Here is a 22817-nt window from a genome sequence, read left to right as displayed (position 1 = left end):
ATGCAAGCTAATCACTGTGATATGCCTTTGGGATCAAAGCCTGAAATCTAAAGGAAGTAGGATGAGGCAGAGGGAGGAGTTACACTGCAATGCAGTTAAGACAAAGACCGTAGCTAATCCCATGGGTAGCACTGGAGCTGGGATGGCCTTTCCGAGTTGTCCTGCCTTAGCAGAGTGGGCTGGGCTTTTATAACTTGGATGTAGGATGTCTTTGGAGAGGAGTCGTAACTTCAGGTGAAGTAGCTCCCTTCAGCTGGTGGCAATCCTCAGCAACTCAGCTGAGTGCTCTTAGCCACCAACACTGCCAGCAGCTGAGGAAATGAGTGCTTCAGTCCTAAAGGATGCATGCCAGAGCATCCACTGCAGGCACCGAGGCACCTTCTCCTCTGCTTTACCCCAGAGTCCACATGCACAGCCTCGGAATTTTAAAATATCACCAACACCAGGATTACAGAAAGTAATTTAATTTGGGGGTGGGCAGGGAAGGTCTTTTAGTCTTTAGTGGTATATAGTCAAGAGTTTTAAAGTCATGTGAAGCAGTTCCCCTTTGGGTGATTATGCCACCAACTCATCACATAGTTCAATTTATCTGCTTTGCTTTTAATTTTTAGGGGTTACTTTTTTAAAATGTAAGTTTGATTACTAATTACTTAAAATATTTACAGGGTTTCAAAACAAGGTACATTCCAAGAAGTCTAGCTTCTATCCCCACACTTCTGCCGTTTCCTCCTTCTCACTATATATATAATATATATGTTGTATATATGTGTATGTATGTGTGTAAACATATATGGCTTATGCTTTCATTTAGAAGTACACACAACACATACACCACTCACTCTCCCTTTTTCTTAGATAACTGGTAGCATACTGTGATGGTTAATTTTGTGTGTCAACTTGACTGGGGCATGTGGGTACCCAGATATTTGGTCAAACATTCTGGGTGTTTCTGTGAGGGTGTTTTTGGTTGAGAGTAACATTTAAATCAGTAAACTGAGTAGGCAGATTGCCCTCCCTAATGTGGATGGGCCTCACACAATCAGTTGAAGGGATGAATAGAATTAAAAGGCTGACCTCTTTTCAAGTATGAGAAATTCCTCCTGCCTGACTGCCTTCAAGCTAGGACATCGGCACTTTCCTGCCTTCAGACTTTGAGTTTTATAATAAATCTCTTATTTAAACAAAATCACCAACATGATGATTTTATTTAAAAAGATTTATTACAAGGAATGTGCCCATGTGATTCTGGAAGCTTATAAGTCTCAAGGTCTGCAGGGTGAGTTGACAAGCTGGAGACCCACAGAGCCTAAGATGGAGTTCCAGTCCAAATCTGAAGGCTGGAAAACCAGGAGAGCTGATGGTATAGTTCCAGTCTGAAGGCTGGCAGGCTTGATACACAGGATGAACTGAACCCATGTTTCAGTTCAAGACTGAAGGCAGGAAAAAGCCAACATCCCAGTTGGAAGGCAGTCAGGCAGGAGGAATTCTTTCTTACTTGGATGAGGGTCAGCCCTTTTATTCTATGCAGGCCTTCAACTGATTGGACAAGGCCCACATTAAGGGCAATCTGCTTTACTCAGTCTAGTGAGTTAAACATGACACACACACACACACACACACACACACACACACACACACACACACACACACACACACACTACTGGTGCTGGAGAACCCTAATACACACACCATCAATATACTTTTTTCCATCTTGATTTTTTTTCACCTAACATTATATTCTAGGGATCAATTTTCAGCAATATAGGGAGATATTTTTCATTTTGATAGCTTCAAAGGACTCCATAATGTGGATGTAATCCAGCTTTTCAACCAATCTCCTTCTAATGGACATTTGGGTCATTCCAGTCTTTTGCTATTACAACTAGTGTGGTAGTTACAATAATTTATTCAACCACTTCCTTACTGGTGGGCATTTAAGATATCTCCAGTTTATTGTTATTTTGCTTTAAAAAGTTGATGAAATAATTACCTTTGTATAGAAAGATATCCAGGAATGCTAAGAGAATAAAGAGTCCCCAAAGTGAGTCACAGGGTATGAATGATATGTGTATTTCTGATTTTTAAAAATTTTCACAGAACTTGGCATATTCTTTTTTTTTTTTTTTTAAGTTACAGTAAATTACATTCCCACGAGCAATGTATGACAGTTCTCATTCCTCACATCCTCTCCAACACTGGATACTGTCACCTCTTCTAATTTTTGCTAATATGACAGGTGAAAATAAAATCTAATTGTCCTTTAAACTTGCATTCCCTGGCTATGAGTGAGATTAAGCATCTCTACATATTTAGTGGTCACTGAGATTTAGTTTTCTTTGACTTGCCCACTTCTGTCATTTGCACATGACTGGGTTTTCTTTATCATACTAGAATATAGTAAAAGATGAAACTCTTTTGACTATTTCTTGAGGTTAAAGTATGATCTGGCGCAGAAGCTGCCCTAATTTTGGTACGTTCTAACCAAATCAAAACTTAAATCTTTCCATAATCCACCCCCACCCCCCAAAAAAAAGGGAAAAGAGAAAAGTGTGATACTGCATATATGTCCATGAGGACAGGGACTTGTTCACCTGGTACATTCAAATGACTGAAGACCAGGGACCTCCCTGCATGTTCTGCTTTGCATAACCTTCCTTTAGGACTTTTATACATCTCTGAACTAATGGAAATCCCAATAATCACAGACTGAGTTTCCTGTTGCCTCAGTAGGATGGGGATTAGAGTCAGATTAATTTTATTTAGAAAAAACAGTGACTTTTCTTACACTCCAGCGCTTGGAGTTAAAATTCATACATGCCACACCTCTAAGGAAATGTTTCAAAAAATAATATTTGGGGAGGGAGGACTAGAACTAGAAGGAAAACCTTAGTCTAACTGGAAGAAGAATCCCACTCATGGATCCCAAGATAAGATTAAATAAAACAATGTGGGCAAATTATGAGAAACCAGAATATGAGAGTATTAGGACTTAAGAAAGTTTTGACTTTGGGATAAAACAAGTGGGGCCCCAAAGGGTTTTGTGTTCAAAGGCAACTAAGTATTTGCTATGAAATTATTTTTCATCATCTCAGTAAGAAGGGATCAGATGCAAGACTTAAACCTATGTGTATAAAACGGATTTTGCAATTTCTCAATATGGATTTTAGAAAAAGATTTGTCATCTCCCACTCCAGATCTCATCCTACAGAATATACTATGAGATACACTACTCTTCACTTGTGAAATAATTGAGTTTTAGAATAATGAGGTTCTGAATATTAAAAATATAAGTATAACTTAAATAAATCAACATTAACAGCTGCTTAACAGTGATAAAATATACTTTTATTTACTTCGTTGAGTCAGAGGGTCGTAAAAAAAATTATTGCTAAAGTAGATACCAGGCAAACAGAACGGTGCTTTAGAAGTCCAGTTACCTTGGAGTTTATTTAAACTAAGAGGAAAAGGGTCATACTGTTTTCATGCAATACATACTTCGTTCTTTAAATAACAATTCTGACAAATAACAGAAAGAATTAAGGAATGCTGTATTTGTGATCCATATAAAACACCAACATTTTGGGTTATACATAATTTAAAGAAATGTCCCAAACACTTTTCAAAATACTGTAGTAGCCAATACATAGAGGCATGCCTTAGGTGGCCATAGGAATGCAGTTTAGAAAATAAAGAAAAAAATCACACTGTAACTACTCAACTTCTTCAAAACCACTGAGCAAGAAAAGCAACAATGAACTTCCATACTGATTTTACATAACTTCTATACAGTACCTTGACTTAAATCCAAGAGCAAAAGTTAAGACTCTCCTCCTCTATTTTTGGTAAACAACTGCATGGTAAACTTAGATGACTTTCCCCCCGGATTTTACCTGGGAGTGGCCTTTTAAATTTTTTATTTAAAAGAGGGCAGGTTTGGCACTTTTATACTGATGTCACCAATGTTAATATTTCTTGGGATCTCAGGAAGATTCATATTCTTTACAGCTGATACAGCACGGGCTGGAGCTCCCGCTAAGCCAGCCTGTATACAGAAGCAAATAAAAGAAAAAGAAAATGTACAGCTCAGGTGTAGCCCATCAAAAAACACCAAAACTGGAGGACAATGATAAAAGAGTTCCATAAAACAAGCTTAGAGACCAGATGGTAGTTTGAATTGGTATGGAATGGTTACTTTGAAATACTAATCTATAAAGAGAAAACAGTTGACACCTTAAAAAATACAGTGAATACATGCAATGATAACAATGTAAAGATTTAAATACAAATTAACCTGTACTACGGAAACATCACACACGATATTCAAATGACAAAGCTAGATCTTCACCTATATTTTGATTTAACTGACTTATGATATAAGCATAAAGCATATTTTACATTAGTTTCCTTATTAGACATCTCTTGCAACAACTGTGATAGATTTTGGGTTTTTGCTTTTCAACTGTCATTTATTATTAATATATGCTGTGAAATAAAAACTGAAAGTAATAAATCATGTTCATTTAGTTTCTTAGGGCTAAACCCTTAAAACATTTCAAAACAATGAAGTTTTTAAAAATTATTTTTTAAAATTGTAGAGGCTCTTCTAAACTTTTCTAGGACATAAAAAAAAAAAAAAAAATCAGGCTTTTAAAGTGAAGCCTCAGGACTTCCCTGGCGGTCCAGTGGTTAAGACTTTGCCTTCCAATGCAGGGGGTGCAGGTTTGATCCCTGGTCGGGAAGCTAAGATCCCACATGCCTTGCAGCCAAAAAACCAAAACATAAAACAGAAGCAATATTGTAACAAATTCAATAAAGATTAAAAAAAATAATAAAGTGAAGCCTCAATCCAAAGAGAACGGTTCTGCCTAAAAATGAAACTGCAAGAAGAGGATCAATCCAACCCTTCAATGAATTAGTAAAAATATAATGATTAAAAATATTTTGTCATATAAAGCAGATTCAACATATGTTCAGTTTACAATATATAAATTTAGAGAAAGAACAGCATAAATGCAAAAGGTAGGATATATATAAATAAATGAATTCTAAAATTTCCAATACCATTAGTGTACAATATTTGGCTTTCATCTTAGTTGGAAAATTTATAATTTGTGAAATAATTTTGAGAGAAAATATGCTTAAAAATAAAGAAAAATGCACATATATCACTTTTCTCAAATAGCTACATCAACAGTCTTCATATTTTTATGATTTAATTTATATACCAATTAGATTTCATCAATTTTTATTCAGGTTATGTAATAAAGCCAACAAACACATGTGAATTCAGTGTCATACATTATCTTGCACAAAAGCAATTAAGTAACAAAAACAAATCTTCTACTTTGCTTAGATTACATATACAAGACAGTGTCCATGTAATCAGAAAGATTAGTTTTAATGTCCCTTTTTGTAATTTAGTTTTTTTCTCTCATGTAATCCTACCTCTTTTGTTAATTTTTAAAAAAATAATAATAAAGCTGTTACCTGAGAAAAATCTTGACTGATACAAAATAGGCCAGTGTAAACTATTTGCTGAATAAAGGATACAAACATTGTTAAGCAATGAAATAAAAGCCATGGATTATCAAGTTAGAATTGGAAATAATAGAAAAATCAGTAAAATAGTATTTAATAATATATAATCCACACAGGCAATGATAAGGGTGATATGCATGAAAAACTCCATACCCAATTAAAGACTGAATAGGGTTGGAGAATTCAATTTTTATAATTTAATGGAGTGTAGTTGTTTTTGATGTATAACTAAAAATTTGACTGACCTCTACATTTATACCTACCTGAAGCAATGCAGTTTTTTTTATACCCCAACCTCTCTCCAACTGCCCCCCAAAAGATGTTGGAGATATAGATGAATATTATTTAGGGTAGCATGAATCATATTCAAAAGGATCTTTAACTTGAGCTTTTCAAGTTCATTGTTTAGCTCCCAAAATTTAGAATGGTTTAGAATCAGAGAAGACTCTAATTCAAAGAGCTTCCTTTTGCTAGGAAGTATGTCGTTTGCCAAGGGAACAAAAATTATTTTACAAACTTACAGATAACCTGGAACTAAGTATCATTTTTCCAGTATTTTATAATTTTTCTAATTAAAAAAATCAATTTGCCACTATTTCTACTTTGAAATTTCTATACAGGGTTCTAATTATGAGTAGGTTATAGAAAAGTAATGACAAGGTATTTAACTATAAACATTTTAAAAGGCATGAATTATTAGAGGATTTTATTATTGAGAAAAAGAGAGAAAAGGTAGGGTGTGTATGTGTGTGTCCGTCTGTCTGTTTTACTGGATGCTATGGTTAACATTTATAAGTAGTAAAAATACTTTTTTTAGTATTAAATGTCATTGTCAAGAAGCCTTCTTTTCCATAATACACTGTACCATGAGCAGCTAAACTAAAGAATAAAACTTCATCCTGTTAAATTTCATTAGATTAAGTTGTTTCTTTGTGACCACAGATGGTGTTGACTGTTAGCTGCTAATGAGAATACATAAAGTCAATATAGCAATTGATTTCAATAGCATACATGTGCCAAATTCATATTATGTAAAACCAAAAGAAGTTTCTAAGTCAACAAACTACAATTTCTCTAAACATAAGCAGCAAGCCATAGACATGCAAAGGATGGTAACTACTCAGAACACGCAAATGAATCAAGAGAATCAAATTATTTCTCAAGCATGTTCAATACTTTTGTGTAGTTATGTCACAAATTTAAATGATAGTAAATTTAAAAATTGTAATGTGTACTTCAATTAAGTTTTAATTAAACTAACATTTTAAGAAATCAGATTCTGTAGAATATAAAATGTAAAGAAAAATATGAGAAGGACTGTTGATTGCTACTCAGATGCTTAAATGAGCTGTCAATGTTTATATACAAAAACTCAGGGCTTAAAAAAAAAAAAGACTTCATGTCACTCAGGTAGTTAACACCAGAATTGCTATAAAACACATTTCAGTTTCAGACTTCCATGAACGTGAAGTCTGAAACATTTTTATTAAAGAATAAAATGTAAAAGAGGTAATCTGCCATTAGGAAATCAGTTTGTCAACACAAAGGTATAAAGGAATTTTCATCTTAGTTAAGATTTTTTTAGTAAGATATACTCAAAACAAAAGATAACTTTTATTAAACACAATTTTTTTGAACACTAAAATTTACAGAAATTAAGTTTACCTGACTTGTTAGTGGTATGTACAATTTAAAATGTAAAAATAAGATACTTCTGACAGTACAGCATAGTTCTTATAGATTTAAGATTACACAGTTGACACAAAGGAGAAATAAAAAGAATGAAACCCTACTGGAGAAATAACTTGTTTCCAGCTATGTTGTTATACTTGAGCACCACCATGGCAGGTAAACTGCAGCAACTCCACTAACAAAAACAAATACATGAATCCAAAGCAGTTAAGAGTATGAGAATAGGATGGAAGAATGAAGTACAGTATATAAAAGAATGGTCATGTTTTCTCTCCCATGAGATTAAATAAATTAACAGAATTAAGAGAAAGAAAACAAAATGAAGTCTGCAAGTATACCAAAATGAGGCCAAACAGAAGACTTATACAGACATACTCTCAGAAATTTCAAGCACCTGAATCACAAAGATAGTAATGGATGGATATGATTTGTTTTTGATTTTGTTTTTAAATTGCCAGACCCAAAAATAAACAAAATATGTGCAAGCAAAACTGAAAAAGCAGCATTACTAAAATATATTTCAAAGAATCTGAAGACTCCCTTTTCCTCATGCAATAAGCAATTAGCTTTCTCCAAGGGAAAAGGAAAGAACCTAGATATTTACTTCATCTAAAACATAAAATATCCTACCATCTTAAAATATTTTTTCAAGGTTGATATATAGCATAATAAGATGGTAGTTGAAATAATTTGTACATACTAAAACCTTTACCCACCCATCCTGCTGGAAGTTGCTATATGCACATTCATAATTTTGACCTAACAGCAAAGTGAAAGAACATCAACATTAATAAACACAGTATTAAATGGTTTCAGACTCAAAATCATTAACAAAATAATGGCAGATTTTGAAAGCATGATTTGAGCAGAATAGAAAATGTCAATATTTTAATTTCTGAATTTAAAGCAGAATAACTTTTAAACTGGGGACAGGCTTGCTCTTTGCTTTAAAGGCAGTGATTTTAATACTGCAATTATAAACAGATTAGAAATGCTGATGATGGTCCTCTAGTAAGCAAGAACTATGGCATTTTATGAACATTTTTACCAAAATGAGAATATTTTAAAATTTTTAAACCTTTCAGTACTAGTCATTTTATGTAACCTTAAATTACAGTTTTAATTTCTAGCATAGGATTTACCTGTGTGAAATAAATACAGCAGACCAATGTCATTTATGGATTTAATATAAATAGTTTTGACCCTCACAAGTGACCTGAAGGGTCCTCATCATAATTTTGAATAAGAGAGTAACTGTGCATGTCAAAGTAGAGGGGCAGAACCAACTTACAAACTGACTTTCCAACATCTGTATCTTAGGGCCGCTTTTCTTGTTCTCTATCTTTGAAAATAGATACTTGATTTTTTTAAAAAAAAGCAAATTACTAGTTCTAGTGATGGACCTAAGTTATTGATGGTTCTTTGGTAGAAAAAGCAATTTAACATAAATTAAAGACTGGAACATAGAAACTAGCAGTGATTGAGATCAATGGAGTAAATGAGACCATTACATATTTTCTATTCCCAGGATAAAGTAATACAGATCCAGGGTCCAAAAGTGGTGTCCCTAGCTTCATGATACATAGCCCACTAACTCGGGATAAGAAATTGTAAAGCTACCTGTATGTTGCTGCTTCTTAAACACATCCAGAAAGTAGTAGTTTAGTGTCTAAAAAGCAATGCCAAATTCCCAGTGGCATTTTTCTAATTACTAAAGTGATTAATCTAACTTGTTACGTTTACACATTTTTTCCCTGCATGGCACTCAATAAAGTATTTTCATTTTGAAATTTTTAAATGGAAGTATATGAACATTTTCATTTTCTTGAAATGGTTTTGTACAAAAAAGTTGTTCATCACCATCTCTACATGGAAATGTTTAAAGAGTAATTCACACAGGTAACTTATGGTGTGAAAAATGCACAGGAACTAGAAGAGAAAATTTAGTCTTGTAGGGCTAGGAGTCTATTTAAAACATTTCCAATTTTTGCCAATATGCTTTGCAAAAATTTTCAGTGTTTACAATACCTTATTGAGTCTTACTATGATATGTTTGGATATCAGAAGGTTGCTACAGTGAAAATCCATTTTATTTTGGTCAATACATTTAATTCCATGTTTTAGAGTATTTATTTCTATTTTAGAAGATTTCTGATCTTACTTTTTGTTGGCTACTTCTAATATTCACCTGTTAGTCAAAACTGCAGAAGCAATTGTTAAGACTTTGGAACTGAAAACCATTAGGTGGGGGAAGGGGACTATTTAACAGTCACTGTTCTAAGCCTTTACCGGTTCCCACTTTGAATGCTAATCTCTAAAGGTTCAGCTTTTGGTTTTTCAATTCACAGCTTCCCAAACCCAGCGTACAATTTTATGTTAGAATCCTAATTTAGAAACATGCAGAAAAAAAATCTGTGAGAGTTAAATTAAGGTTCTGCCATATGATGCTAAAAATAAACTCTGATTTACATACAAAGTAAATTGTCATTTCTACAAATGTAATTTGTCAGTTAAATGACAATGTTTAAAAAAAAAAGGACAAAAAACTTAAACTTTCCTTTTACAATGCAGGCACACAAAACAGAACAAACATGACATCAATGATATACTAGTAAAATACACTAAGTCCAATAAAAGATGAATAAACTACAAGGAGAAACTAGAATGGAAAATAGGCTACAGGGACTATATGGGTTCATTAACACAAAGAATTTTTGAGTCTGGCCTAAATAATTAATTGCCTTTGACATCATTTTGCTTTCCCTTTGTTAAAGTACATTTTTCTCAAAGTCAGCAATACCTTGTCTACCTGTCCTGTCTGGGAGATTGAAAGATAAAGGTCTGTAAGAGAGAAGAATGGAAAGAGCTAGAAAGATCAGGATGTTCGGAAAAAAGAGGACTGACTTTTAAAAAGTAGTGACTAAATTCAGACCCATTTATTCATCTTGAAAATCACATGAAATACATAAAAGCTAACAAGTCTCCCCAACCCCACCCCTCTACCTCCACCCCCAGGGAGTCCTTTTACTCCCAGGCAGATTCCTGAGTGCCTCTTACACTTCCCCCAAATCCCACCAACCTCCCAGCTTAAACCCTCCTTTCCCAAGATCCCAATGTTATAGTAAACCATTTATCTATCAAAGCAGGATAGATGAAAATATATTCAGAGCATATCTTTGCTTCTCGTCTCTTTAAAGATCTGGGTGATCTTTGCTTCTACCTGTCTAGGTAATGGGAATTAAACTGGTTCACTTTTGACTGTTACCAGAAATATACTACTTTTAAGATAAAATAATAAAATCTTTGATTTCTGACAAAGTAAAGGAGACTCGATACATCATGTTATATTTTAAAAGCTGTATCTTAATTATATCCAGGCTTTTTAAAAGATAAATGATATTCTAAACATTACTTAAATACTTTTAAAACATGATAAACAGGTCTTTTCATCAATCATGGTATTCTGAACTTTAAGATTTGCTTTGTAGCTTTTTGCTTACATAATACATTTTAAATAAAATTGTGTAAGAGTAAGATTAATAAAAGCTTATAGCTTGCTCTCAAATAATTTTGGATTATTCTGCAGTCATATATTTGGTAGATATAACCAGTTTAAATAACATGGAAAAGGAACCCATATGAAAACCCTTGACATTTCACTGCATCTGGAATAAAGCTGGTACCCTTCCAAACATACTTAAAATATATGAAAATTACTGAAAAATTACACAAAGTCAACATTATTTCAACACAATTCCTTAAAGTATGATCAGAACTATATGGCTTCACCGTGACTCAAAATCCTACTTTATGAGGAAAATATTAGCAGGCATCACATATAGAGAAACACTTAACATATGTTAGTTTATCCATCAGATTTAAAACATACTTTTTTTGTAAAGGAGAAAAAGAAAAACTAATTTGGTAGCAGATAACAATTGATTATACATGTTAAAAGAAAATCAGTGGATGAAAAACAAATATTCACCAGTATTCAAAACCATTTTAAACAGCATGTTTCTGTTAAAGGACTTTAAGTTATAACGTTCTTATAACTATTTCCACTGAAAATATAAATTCTGTATTTTACTGCTCTTTATTAAAAAACACTGGCTCATTAACAAAGTTTTACTGGACAATCAAAATGCAAATATCCATTATATAATTATTACAGGTCCTTCATGACTTCTGTCAATATTATATATAGCAAACCTAAGGAGGAAAAGGTGGGCAGGCAGGAGGAAGGGCACCACCAATGGAAAGGAGTTAAATACCTGGAAATGTGATAATTCCAGATAAGAGGTCAATATATTTTTACAGATGATTACATGGAATTCACAAATTACCACATATCCACTCATTTTAGACTAATTATTAATGGATTGTATCACTGTCTCTTGGCATTTAAAATCTATAACCATATAGTTTTGTAAAGCAAAGTTTAACAGACATAAATTTCAAGTTATTATTTTAAGACTTTAAAAACTATAGCTTAGAGTTTATGGTAAACCTTTTTCCGTATTGAACAATACACTGCAAGCCAACTCTACTAAATAATATTCTTAGCCCTTTTCCTTGTCCAAAAACAAAATTTTCTCTATTAATCTAGTTTGTTTTCCCTTTTCAAAAGCCAGTATTTTAAAAACTGGCTGTAGACACACAAAATATATACAATTACTTAAAAAGAGTCATAATTTTAAGCTCTTTCCCATTACAACCCTCTCCTTTGGGAAACCAAGGAGGATGATAACTTGAGATAAGGAGAAATGAAGGACTATTTTAATTTAAAACAGAACATTGGAAAATGTTTTTATACAAAACTTCAACTGTTTCTAATCCTCAGATTTCAGATTTATCCACCATCCTGTGTTTCATTCCATCCCAAAGAGCACAGCATTTTAAGCTGATCCTTTGAAGAACCAACAAGATAAAAATTCTTCAGAACTCACCTGTTGTAAATTAATGCTAGCACATTTTTAATATCTTTCTGCTTTTATAGTAATATTTACTTTAGATCAACCAAATAACTGTACTAATAATTATAAATTTAGTTTTCTGCATTATGACTATAAATATCAAAGCTAAGAGTATCCTCAAACATGTATAGTATTGAATGAGATATCAAGACTATTCATCTTTCTAAATTTCTGTATAGCAATAAGAAACAACCAAAATCATGTAAACTTGAGTGGCTCAGCTACAGCACCTGTTACTGATATTCAGCCTTATTATTGAGGGAAGAGTCATACAATTCTAAATTAGAGTTTTAGGAAAGGCTAAACTGCTGGTTGGTCCTCATTCACTCAATTTAGCAGCACAAAGTTAGCTGTATATAACTAACCAAATCTTTCTCTTCTAGAATGCAATAAAAGCCATGAATATGTGTATCATTATATGGAATGTATGATTTAGCTAACTTGTCAGTGACCTTTGGGAAGGATCCAGAATTAAAAGATTAGAGCATTGAATTTCTTTTTTCAGTGTGCATTCAGGTCTACTAAGCACCCATTATAACATTACTTCCTTGTAAGAATTCCATTTTCTCTCCTTTCCTTTTGCAGAAATAGTTTTATAAAACACTAAACTTATATATCCTTAGAAAACCAGTTCTAAGACTTCTTTGATAATTAATGACTAAGGTTTAATAACAAATATTGATTGCATTATTCATAATTCCTTTTTTAAGCAGCAAGAATTAGGAATTTTATTCATTACCGAAAGAAATTACGACTGTGGCTAAAAGAATACACAAAACTATTTGGTGGATAGTGGTCACAGAACATTTAACATACTAAAATGTGTATATTCCACTTCTTTTTAAAATTGAATAAGCATACCAGCTGTACCTAAAGGGTGATACTGAAGGACAAACAGTGAAAGCTACAAATCATGCATAATTTATGATCATGCTTACTACCTTCATTAACTAAAGTACTTCCCATTCTTACCTCAGATTTCTCCAGTTTATTTTGTGCATCAATTTGTGTAACAATCTCATTCATGTTGGTCTCCAATACCATTCCCCCCATCACCATCTCTGCAAGAATATTGTGAACCTAAAGAAAGAAAACTCACTATAAGAATGTTTCATGATCCCAGTAATTTTTCTTTCAAATACTGCTCTGTTTTATGAGCTGTAAAATAAAAATAATTTGGAGTGAAAACGCATAATACACTTATGTCACTACTGTGAAGCCTTAGGCAATTACACAAACCTCTTTAAATCTTAGTTTAATGAGCTGTAAAACAGAGATAATAATAGTACCTCCTTCACAGACTGATGAAAAGATTAAGTGAGGTCAGTGACCATGGAAGAGCCCAAAACAAAGTAAATAATCAATAAACATTAGCTACCATTATAGTATCAGGATTAATGCTATAAAAAAAAAAGACCTATAAGGGCCTTTTATCCCTGATTCTTAGTCAGTAATTATTAAGTTTTTTTATGCTCAAGGTACTCTGTGAGGCTATGTGGCATTCCTACAAGCTCTAGATTTAAAATGAAGTAAAAGTTTCTTTATATTATAGGTACTTTGATAATGCTTTTACCCCAAAGCCGTCTCTATATATCTAATTACTCAGATTTTTTATGATCAAATACATCTTACAATGACAAAAAACAACATTTTCCATTGGGGAGAGAAACTATAACGCGGGTGTTTTGTCATAAGGTATTTACTGGATCAAAAATCACGAAGTCAAAGCTGAAGTGTCACAGAACAGTATACTGTGCTATAATTTTTAAAAAATAATGTGGCATCATTAGGAATGGAGACTCTGAAATTAGATAGGTATAAATACTGACTCCATCACTTATTAGTTGTATACCCTTCAGAAGTTAGTTACTTGACCTCTCTGTTACCTTATCTGTAAAAGAGAGGTAGAAATAGTATGGGTACCTCATAGAATTATCATAAGGATTAAATAAATTCAAGTAAAACCTAACTGGTTTTTTAAACAAAAACTTTAAAAAATTAAACATATAATTATACTGTTCGATTTTCATTCCTTTTTAAGATTTCACGCAAATGTACTCATGATTTTTAAAATACCTTATTATTTATTAATGTTTCATTTTGGAAAGATGGACACCTCACATACCAATTTTGAAGAATTACAGCAATTACTTTTCCTTGGCAAACAAAACCAGAAGCTACAATTGTTTTAAACAAGAGTGCTAAGTATCATCACTTCTACTACCATATTTTCTGTTACTAGATACCATTTATTAAAATTGTTTTGATGCTGCACTTACAGTATCCGATTTAATTCTCACATTAACCTTTGTTACAGCTGAGAGAATAAACCAGCTTACTCAAGACGCATAAGCTAATATGTGGCAAATCAATGACTCAAATCTAAATCTGAGTGATCCAAGTCCAATACTTTGCTTTCTTCTGTTAACAATAATAAATGAAATTGATACAGCAAATTACTTTTTAGTCATAATCTATGAAAATTCAATTAAAGGTCAAAAGATAACTAAGTGATAAAATAAAATTACCTTATAATAGCTAATAGGTACTGTATGCATAGAAAGTGTTCAGAAAGAAAGGCCATGGCCAGGGGACAGAGATTCATTAAAACTTCTGTTTTAGCAGTGGAAATTCCCCTTTTCTTTTTAAAACAAATTCTTATGCAATAGCATGACTTGTAATGCTGGTAGAAGTGTAACAACTCCACCACCCCCATTTTGCTCAGGCTTTCTTATGGGTTCATCTCTACATATACATTGTACTACTGCCTTTCGAAACATCTCAGAACACAAGCACCAGATTGGTGGAAACTACAGATTTCAGTAATACTGAAACATCTATCAACTTTAGAGGTAACAAAATATGAGCAGCCTACAAATGTGGGTCGTATGTAAGAAATTCTAAGAAATGTATGTAAATTTGTCCTTAAAGTAAAAATAATTCTTATGAAAGCCAATTCAGATCCAGAAGAGACAGACAATACAATTGAAGGGCCTGTGAGCTAAATTCTTAAACATAATCTCACTTATTATAAAGATAATAAATGCCTAAAGAGTGTATTCTCAGTGAGGAGGTACAATACGTTATGTAGAAATTTAAGGAGAGGGCTTCCCTCGTGGCACAGTGGTTAAGAATCCGCCTGCCAATACAGGGGACATGGGTTCGAGCCCTGGTCTGGGAAGATCCCACATGCCGCAGAGCAGCTAAGCCTGTGTGCCACAACTGCTGAGCCTGCAAGCAACAACTACTGAGCCCGTATGCCACAACTACTGAAGCCTGCATGCCTAGAGCCCATGCTCCACAACAAAGAGAAGCCACCACAATGAGATGCCCGCACACTGCAACGAAGAGTAGCCCCTGCTTGCTGCAACTAGACAAAGCCTGCACACAGCAACGAAGACCCAACGCAGCCATAAATAAATAAATAAATAAATAAATAAAAATAAGAAATTTAAGGAGATAAACATTGTGGGAATGAGAACTATTAATTGGGAGGCTACTCCAATACTATTCAGGTTATGGTGTCCAAAGTAAGGTATGTCATATGAGGAGGGGAAATTAAGAAGGTGAACATGTCTATTGATAGAAAAATTCATGTTGCAAGAATTGAGAAGAATTTTGGGCAGACTTAATAAGAGAAAGAGGATGATAAAGCTCTGCTTTTAGCTTAGCCCTAACTCATATGGTTGACATATTTCAGTATTTTGTTTTATAAATTTTACTTAAAACAGATTTTTATGGAAATTAAAGGGTAACAATATGCTTATAATACAACTCATCTACTAAACTGCTTTGATGTTCACCTGAAAGTTCAACGAGTTTTCACTCTCTCTTATGAATTTTTATAGGTATTTAAGTGTTTAAAAAGTAGCAAATACCAGACTAACAGTGTAATTTTGCGTTTTTCTTCTGGACATAGACTGTAACTTCTAAATTTCATTTTTTTTTTTTTAAATCACAATATAAGCCATACAGAAACATATATAAAAATAGTCTCTACCATCCTCTGCTTCTGTTATTAGGTCCCTCTATCTAAAGATAATCACAGTTAATTGTATCTTATATATCCTTCTAGAAAACTTGTTATGCATATACTTGTTATACGTGTGTGTGTATATATCTAATGTACACAAACAAGATCACATTGTAAACATTATTCCCACAGTTCTATAAGAAAATAAAGATTGAATTGTCGGTGCTTTGTGACCACCTAGAGGGGTGGGATAGGGAGGGTGGGAGGGAGGGAGACGTAAGAAGGAAGAGATATGGGGATATATGTATATGTATAACTGATTCACTTTGTTATAAAGCAGAAACTAACACACCATTTTAAAGCACTTATACTCCAATAAAGATGTTAAATGGGAATAAAAAGAATGACAAAAAAAAGACTGAATTGAAAGTTAGAGGCAAGAGAAAATGAGCATATGAGTTAATAAAATAATAAAAGTTACTGGAGCCAGATATATGTACAAGAATGATCAATGAAACTGTTGGTAAGAGCAAAGAAAAATACAAAACTAAAACGGTGAATCTACACTATTATTACACACCTAAAAATGAGAAATATACAGATTCCTCAGAAATATTGGTAAGTTATTAAATGAACAAATGAGAGGGACAGAATGATGTCTATAATACGGTCCCATTGAGGTATACTAAAAAAATTACACACATACACACACTTGGATATACCCAGAAAAATTCTGGAAAGGCACAAAAATAATTAGAAAAAAAAAGACTTTATTTTTTTAAGAGCAGTTTTAGGTTCACAACAAAATTAAGAGGTATAGAAACTTTCCCATACATACAGCCTGGCGTCTAACATGCACAGCTTACCCAGAGTGGTAAATTTGTTACAACTGATGAGCCTACACTGACACATCATAATCACCCAAAGTCATAGTCTACCTCAAGAGCTCTCTTTTGGTGGTGTACATTCTATGAGTTTGGATAAATATGATATATATCTATCATTATGGTATCACACAGAGTATCCTAAATATCCTCTATGCTCCACCTATTCACCCATCCCCCTCCCTCCCCAAGCCTGACAACCACTAATCTTTTCAGTATATGCACAGTTTTACCTTTTCCAGAATTTCATATAGTTGGAATCACACAGTACATAGCCTTTTCTAATTGGTTTCTTGCACTTAGTAATATGCATTTTAAGGTTCCTCAATGTCTTTTCATAGTTTGATAGTTCATTTATTTTTGGCACTGAATTAAAATTCCATTGACTGAATATAACACAGCATTTACCTACTGAAGGACATCTTGTTTGCTTTAAAGTTTTGGCAACTATGAAAAGAGTTGCTATAAACATCCATGTGCAGGCTTTTGTATAGACATTAAGTCTTCAACTCTTTTGGGTAAATACCATGGAGCACGATTGCTGGATTGCATGATAAGAGTATGTTTAGTTTTTTAAGGTATCGCCAAACTGTCTTCCAAAGTGACTGTATTATTTTGCATTCACACCAGAAATGAATGAGAATTCCTGTTGCTTCACAGCCTTACCAGCATTTGGCATTATCAGTATTCTGGATTTTGGCCATTCCAATAGGTATATAATGCTGCAAATATTTTTTAATAGATAGTAGTTGCCTAAAGAACGGGACTGGAGGACTGAGGAAGAAAGGAGACAGCTTTCTTTCATAGTTTTTGTTTGTTTGTTTGTTTTGAAAACTTAACACGTGCATATATTGCTTAAAAAAAAAAATCTTCCTAAAGAGTAAGAGAGATCATTCAGAGGAACAATATTAAAGGCAATGGCCATGTACCTATTTAAGTTATTTAAGAGGTACTCAAAGGTGCTGAATATTTGTTAGTGATAAGAGAAGTATGCCACTTTTTACATGTGTTAAACAGTAAGTCTTTTAATGTGTCAATGCAGAACCTGAGACTTTTGCTTAAAACTATTGTAACATACAGGATTAAGTGGTCTCAAAAAAAAAAGATTAAGTGGTCTCTATATTATTTTATTATTATTTTAAAAATATTATAATGCACATTGTTGGCATCTAATAAGTATTAGATGCCAACACTTCTTTCTTCAAAATCATTTATCTCAATTATCTTAAAATTCAAAAGTTAAAAGAACATGGCATTTTTTGTACTTAAACTACCCCATCAGTAAACCATATTTATTAAATATTTATATACATTGCTTACAGACAGCAGCATCTTAGTTGAGTAAAGCCCACATAATCATTGGAGAGTAAATGAAGATTAAATCAAACACATTTCACTTTTTACTGTTTTTTTTTTTTTGGTCACACATCCACCCTCCCTGCATTGGAAGCATGGAGTCTTAACCACTGGATCACCAGGGAAGTCCTACATTTCACTTTTTAACTGTTACAGGTCAACCAGGCTGAACCAAGCATCTAAAAACAAAAAAATGAAAGGAAGTCATATTACATAGAGCCCTTTCTATAGACTGTCACTTGTTTTCAAAGCATAAAGCTACTTTGCTATAATTTATGCTAGAAATGAGGTCCTTTGCACCAAACATCTTTTAATTTGACTACATTAATATCTTACTACAGGGGTGGTCAAGTAAAATACAGCATATACATTCTATACAATATTTCACTTAAGAATAAAGCTGATACATATATATTGATATGGAAGGATCTAAAGAGAGATGAAGGTAATAAAGCAAGGCATAGAATATTACGTGAAATAAAAACATGCTTCATCACTCACTGAACCAAGAACTATGCATATCTTTGGAAACATATAGAAAGAAAGTCTGGAAGCCTACCTAGACAAACTATTAAGAAAAATTACTTCAGAGAAGTGGGGTAGTGGTGAATAGGTATAAGGAAGGGGACAAGGTAAGAAGAAATTTCATGTTTAATCATATAGCCTTCAGTACTATTTGACTTCTTTGTTTCAAGAAATTTAAGTATTATTGTAATTTTACAATAATAAAATATATGAATAACACTGTAATGTTAATGGTGTGTGTCTGTGAGACAGACAAAGACACAGACACAGGCAGACAGATACCACACATCTTCTTAAAACAATTACTTGAGGACTGGGGTAAGGACATATTCTTCACATAACCCTGCAAGGTGTTAAGCATTCAATAAATATTTTGTAAAATGTGTTTTGCAAGGAACACCTCCCTCTTCTCCTCTTGAAAAAGAAAACTGAACAGGAGTTTTAAAAGGGGGTGAAGGGGAGGCAAAGCAGAGTTATAAGTCTACTCTAAAGACCGTAATACTGTAAGAAATGATTTTTTTAATTATTAATAGCCAATTTTGATGAAATGACACATTATTTAAAATGTTAACAAATTTCCATTTATGTACCTGTGGGTCATACTCTTACTAATTTGATAATAAGATGTTAATACATGTTTTGCTAATAAAAATTTAAATAATGTACCTAAAGTAATCTATTAATACCTGTATTTATAATTCTAAATGGTCTAAATCTCACTTCACATTTTGATATTTCTTCAAATGTAAGTACAATTGATCATAAAAAACATCATTACTTTACATACCACTAAAAAGGAAAAATGCTGACAATTAAATTATGACAAGCAGCCAGCCCTGCTGCCTCAACCCCACCAGGGTAGCAGCCAAGTGGAGGGCTGTTGGGGGTGAGGTATGCATGGGGGCTTCAGATGCCCGCCGCCTGCCCACCTGCTGCTGCCAGAGCAGCGGGAGGACAGAGCGACCTACTCCACTGCTCTAGGGACCTTCCTGGTGGCGCAGTGGTTAAGAACCCACCTGCCAACGCAGGGGACACAGTTCGAGCCCTGGTATGGCAAGGTCCCACATGCTGTGGAGCAACTAAACCTGTGCGCCACAACTACTGAGCCTGTGCTCTAGAGCCCGCGAGCCACAACTACTGAGTCCTCGTGCCACAACTACTGAGACCTCGTGCCACAACTACTGAAGTCCATGTGCCTAGAGCCCATGCTCCGCAACAAGAGAAGCCACCACAAGGAGAAGCCCGTGCACGACAACAAAGAGTAGCCCCCACTTGCTGCAACTAGAGAAAGCCTGTGTACAACAATGAAGACCCAATGCGGCAAAAGAAAATAAATTAAAAAAAATAAAATATAACTAACAGAAAAATGTTTTAAAAAAAGAAAATTATGGCAAGCTATAGAATTGTAAATGCATACTGATCTCAAAAACGTTAAAATGTGAAAGAAAATCAGCATTTTAGAATCAATGAAGTATGATATTTTCTTGTCATGCTTTAGTTCTACAGGTATTTATAAATAAAAGCTATAATGAAAAAATTTAAGTAAGAAAATGGATGTCTTCGGGTTTTACTGGAGTCACTACCAACATTTAAAAAGAAAAAAGCTTAGCTTCAGAAATACATCCTCTCAAAATATATTTATCAGAACTTCATTAAATCTATAAATTTTTGTATAATTATTCTCCAACAGGATAGCTGACATATCAAAGTGTTATATAAATCAAAACTTTCACCTGGGGACTTCCCTGGTGGCACAGTGGTTAAGAATCTGCCTGCCAATGCAGCGACACAGGTTCGATCCCTGGTCCAGGAAGATCCCACATGCCGCGGAGCAACTAAGCCCGTGCACCACAACTACTGAGCCTGAGCTCTAGAGCCAGCGAGCCACAACTACTGAGCCTGTGTGCTGCAACTACTGAAGCCTGCGTGCCTAGAGCCCATGCTCCACAACTAAGAGAAGCCACTGCAGTGAGAAGCCCGTGCACCACAACGAAGAGTAGCCCCCACTCGCTGCAACTAGAGAAAACCCTCATGCAGCAATGAACACAACCAAAAAATCAAAACAAAACAAAACTTTCACTTGATAATATCATTAACCTGAAGAAAGTGTTTGCTAAGGAAATAATCAGTTCTACAGGTATGTGGATAATATCTTGAGATTGATGCAGTTGAGCAGGTTCTCCTGCTAAACAGCATAATCCCCATGCAAACTTCTCTCTTCTTTAATATTATATCATGAAAGAAAAGTCTAAAGTATGACAATTTTGTAAGTAATTTTGAAAGGAATTAAGAGTACATTTTGTTAGCCCATCCAAATTTTGATAAAATTTTCAAGACAAAATAGAAAGGTTAAGTATATAACATACTTTAACATACTATAATAGACTAATAATAATGAAGACATTTGCTAATTGTTGACCAGTGGAAAGCAACAGTGGTATAGTAATTTAAAGCAACAGGTAAAGGAATTCCCTGGTGGTCCAGTGGTTAGGATGCAGCACTTCCACTGCAGGGGGCACAGGTTTAATCCCTGATCGGGGAACTAAGATCCCACAAGCCATGCTGTGTGGCCAAACAAAAAACAAAAATAAATAAATAGAGTAATAGGTAAGAGTAATTCTATTTTGTTACACAATGCATTTTATACTCACACTGAATATGAATGTTTCAAATTGGAAAATTCAAAATATTCAAGTCTGAAAAACTAGAAAGCTGTTCTGCTTGCTATTCTATATTTTGGGCTGATTATACAGAAATCCTTTTTAAAGGCTGCTTATCATAGGGTCACGGATGCTCATTAAAAGACCTTAGAATACTCCTCGCTTATGTGTTATTGTTGACTTATATTTTAATGCTACAATTTTTTTTCCATTTTAATCTCATAAGTACTTTAACAGTCAATGTTCTTTTATCCTTACCCACAAATTTACTTCTTTTTTTGCTCTTCTTCCCTCTTCAACTCACTCCTTATATTTCAGATTTCCTTCCGTGTAAATTGCCCTCTTTAGAATTTCCTTTAGTCCAAAGGCTTGCTGGTTGCAAATTCCCTCATTATTTCTCAAATAATGTTTTTATTTCACCCATAATCTTGAAAGACGGTTTTGCTAATTTTAGAACTACAGTTGACAGTTTCTTTCAACACATCTTCTAACTTCTGTGGTTGCTGTTGAGAAGTCACTTCCCAGTGTGACCACTGCTCTTGTGAAGGTAATATGTCTTTTATTTCTGGATGATTTTAAGAGCTCTCTCTCTGCTATTCAATTTTACTATCATTAGTCTATGTATAGATTTCTTTTTATTTATTCTGCTTGTGATTCTTTTATCTGTGGATTGGCATCTTCCATTAATTCTGGAAAATTCTCAGCCATTAGATACTCAGATAGTGAATATGCCTCGTTCTTTCTTTTTCATTAGATATTTCTTGCTCTATCTTCCCTGACCTGTAAACTATCTTTCACATTTTCAGGCTTTCTTGTCCTTTTATGCTGCATTATGGACAATGTATTCTACCTTTCTATTTACTCAGATATGTTTATGTTTAAACACATCCACTGAAAATTTTAATTTTGACATTTTTCTCTTCTAGTAATTTTATTAATTTCTTTTTCAAATCATCTAAGTTTTTAAAAAGTACTTTTATTTACTGCAATTTTTAAAATCAGGTTTGACTTTCTAACAACTTGCTGAGTAGAAGGGGGGTGCCAAGCATTTGACTAGTGCTGGCAAGGGAGGGTGAAGCCTGGCATGTCTGGCTTTGAATGGCCCAACCAGGAGCTGGGTTATAGAAAGGAAGGATTAAGCAAATTAAGTAAATGGTTACAATAATACAAATAATAGGAATGAGAATAATCTCTCACTGTCAGAGAAGCAAAG

The 22817-nt window shown here is 33.7% G+C and overlaps 1 protein-coding gene across 4 annotated transcripts in view; it reads right to left on the bottom strand.

Annotated features, from left to right (window-relative positions):
- Positions 1-3324: 3324 nt before the first annotated feature.
- The window catches only part of AP3S1 (adaptor related protein complex 3 subunit sigma 1), a 70433-nt gene continuing 50940 nt past the window's right edge, over positions 3325-22817 (bottom strand). Inside the window, exons 5-7 of one of the 4 annotated variants that reach the window (XM_059061893.2) lie at positions 13179-13286; positions 10031-10071; positions 3326-4042 (exon numbers count right to left, since the gene is read on the bottom strand). In XM_059061893.2, the coding sequence (XP_058917876.2) occupies positions 10036-10071; positions 13179-13286 (144 nt within the window). In that variant the 3' untranslated portion in view covers positions 3326-4042; positions 10031-10035. Of the gene's footprint in view, positions 4043-10030; positions 10072-10145; positions 12140-13178; positions 13287-22817 lie in introns of those variants that run through there. The other 3 variants (XM_059061892.2, XM_067031476.1, XM_067031474.1) reach the window with 3 other exon arrangements.

The sequence above is a fragment of the Kogia breviceps genome, chromosome 4 (assembly GCF_026419965.1).
Source record: "Kogia breviceps isolate mKogBre1 chromosome 4, mKogBre1 haplotype 1, whole genome shotgun sequence".
Lineage (NCBI taxonomy): Eukaryota > Metazoa > Chordata > Mammalia > Artiodactyla > Physeteridae > Kogia > Kogia breviceps.
This window is presented reverse-complemented; position numbering and strand designations above follow the sequence as displayed.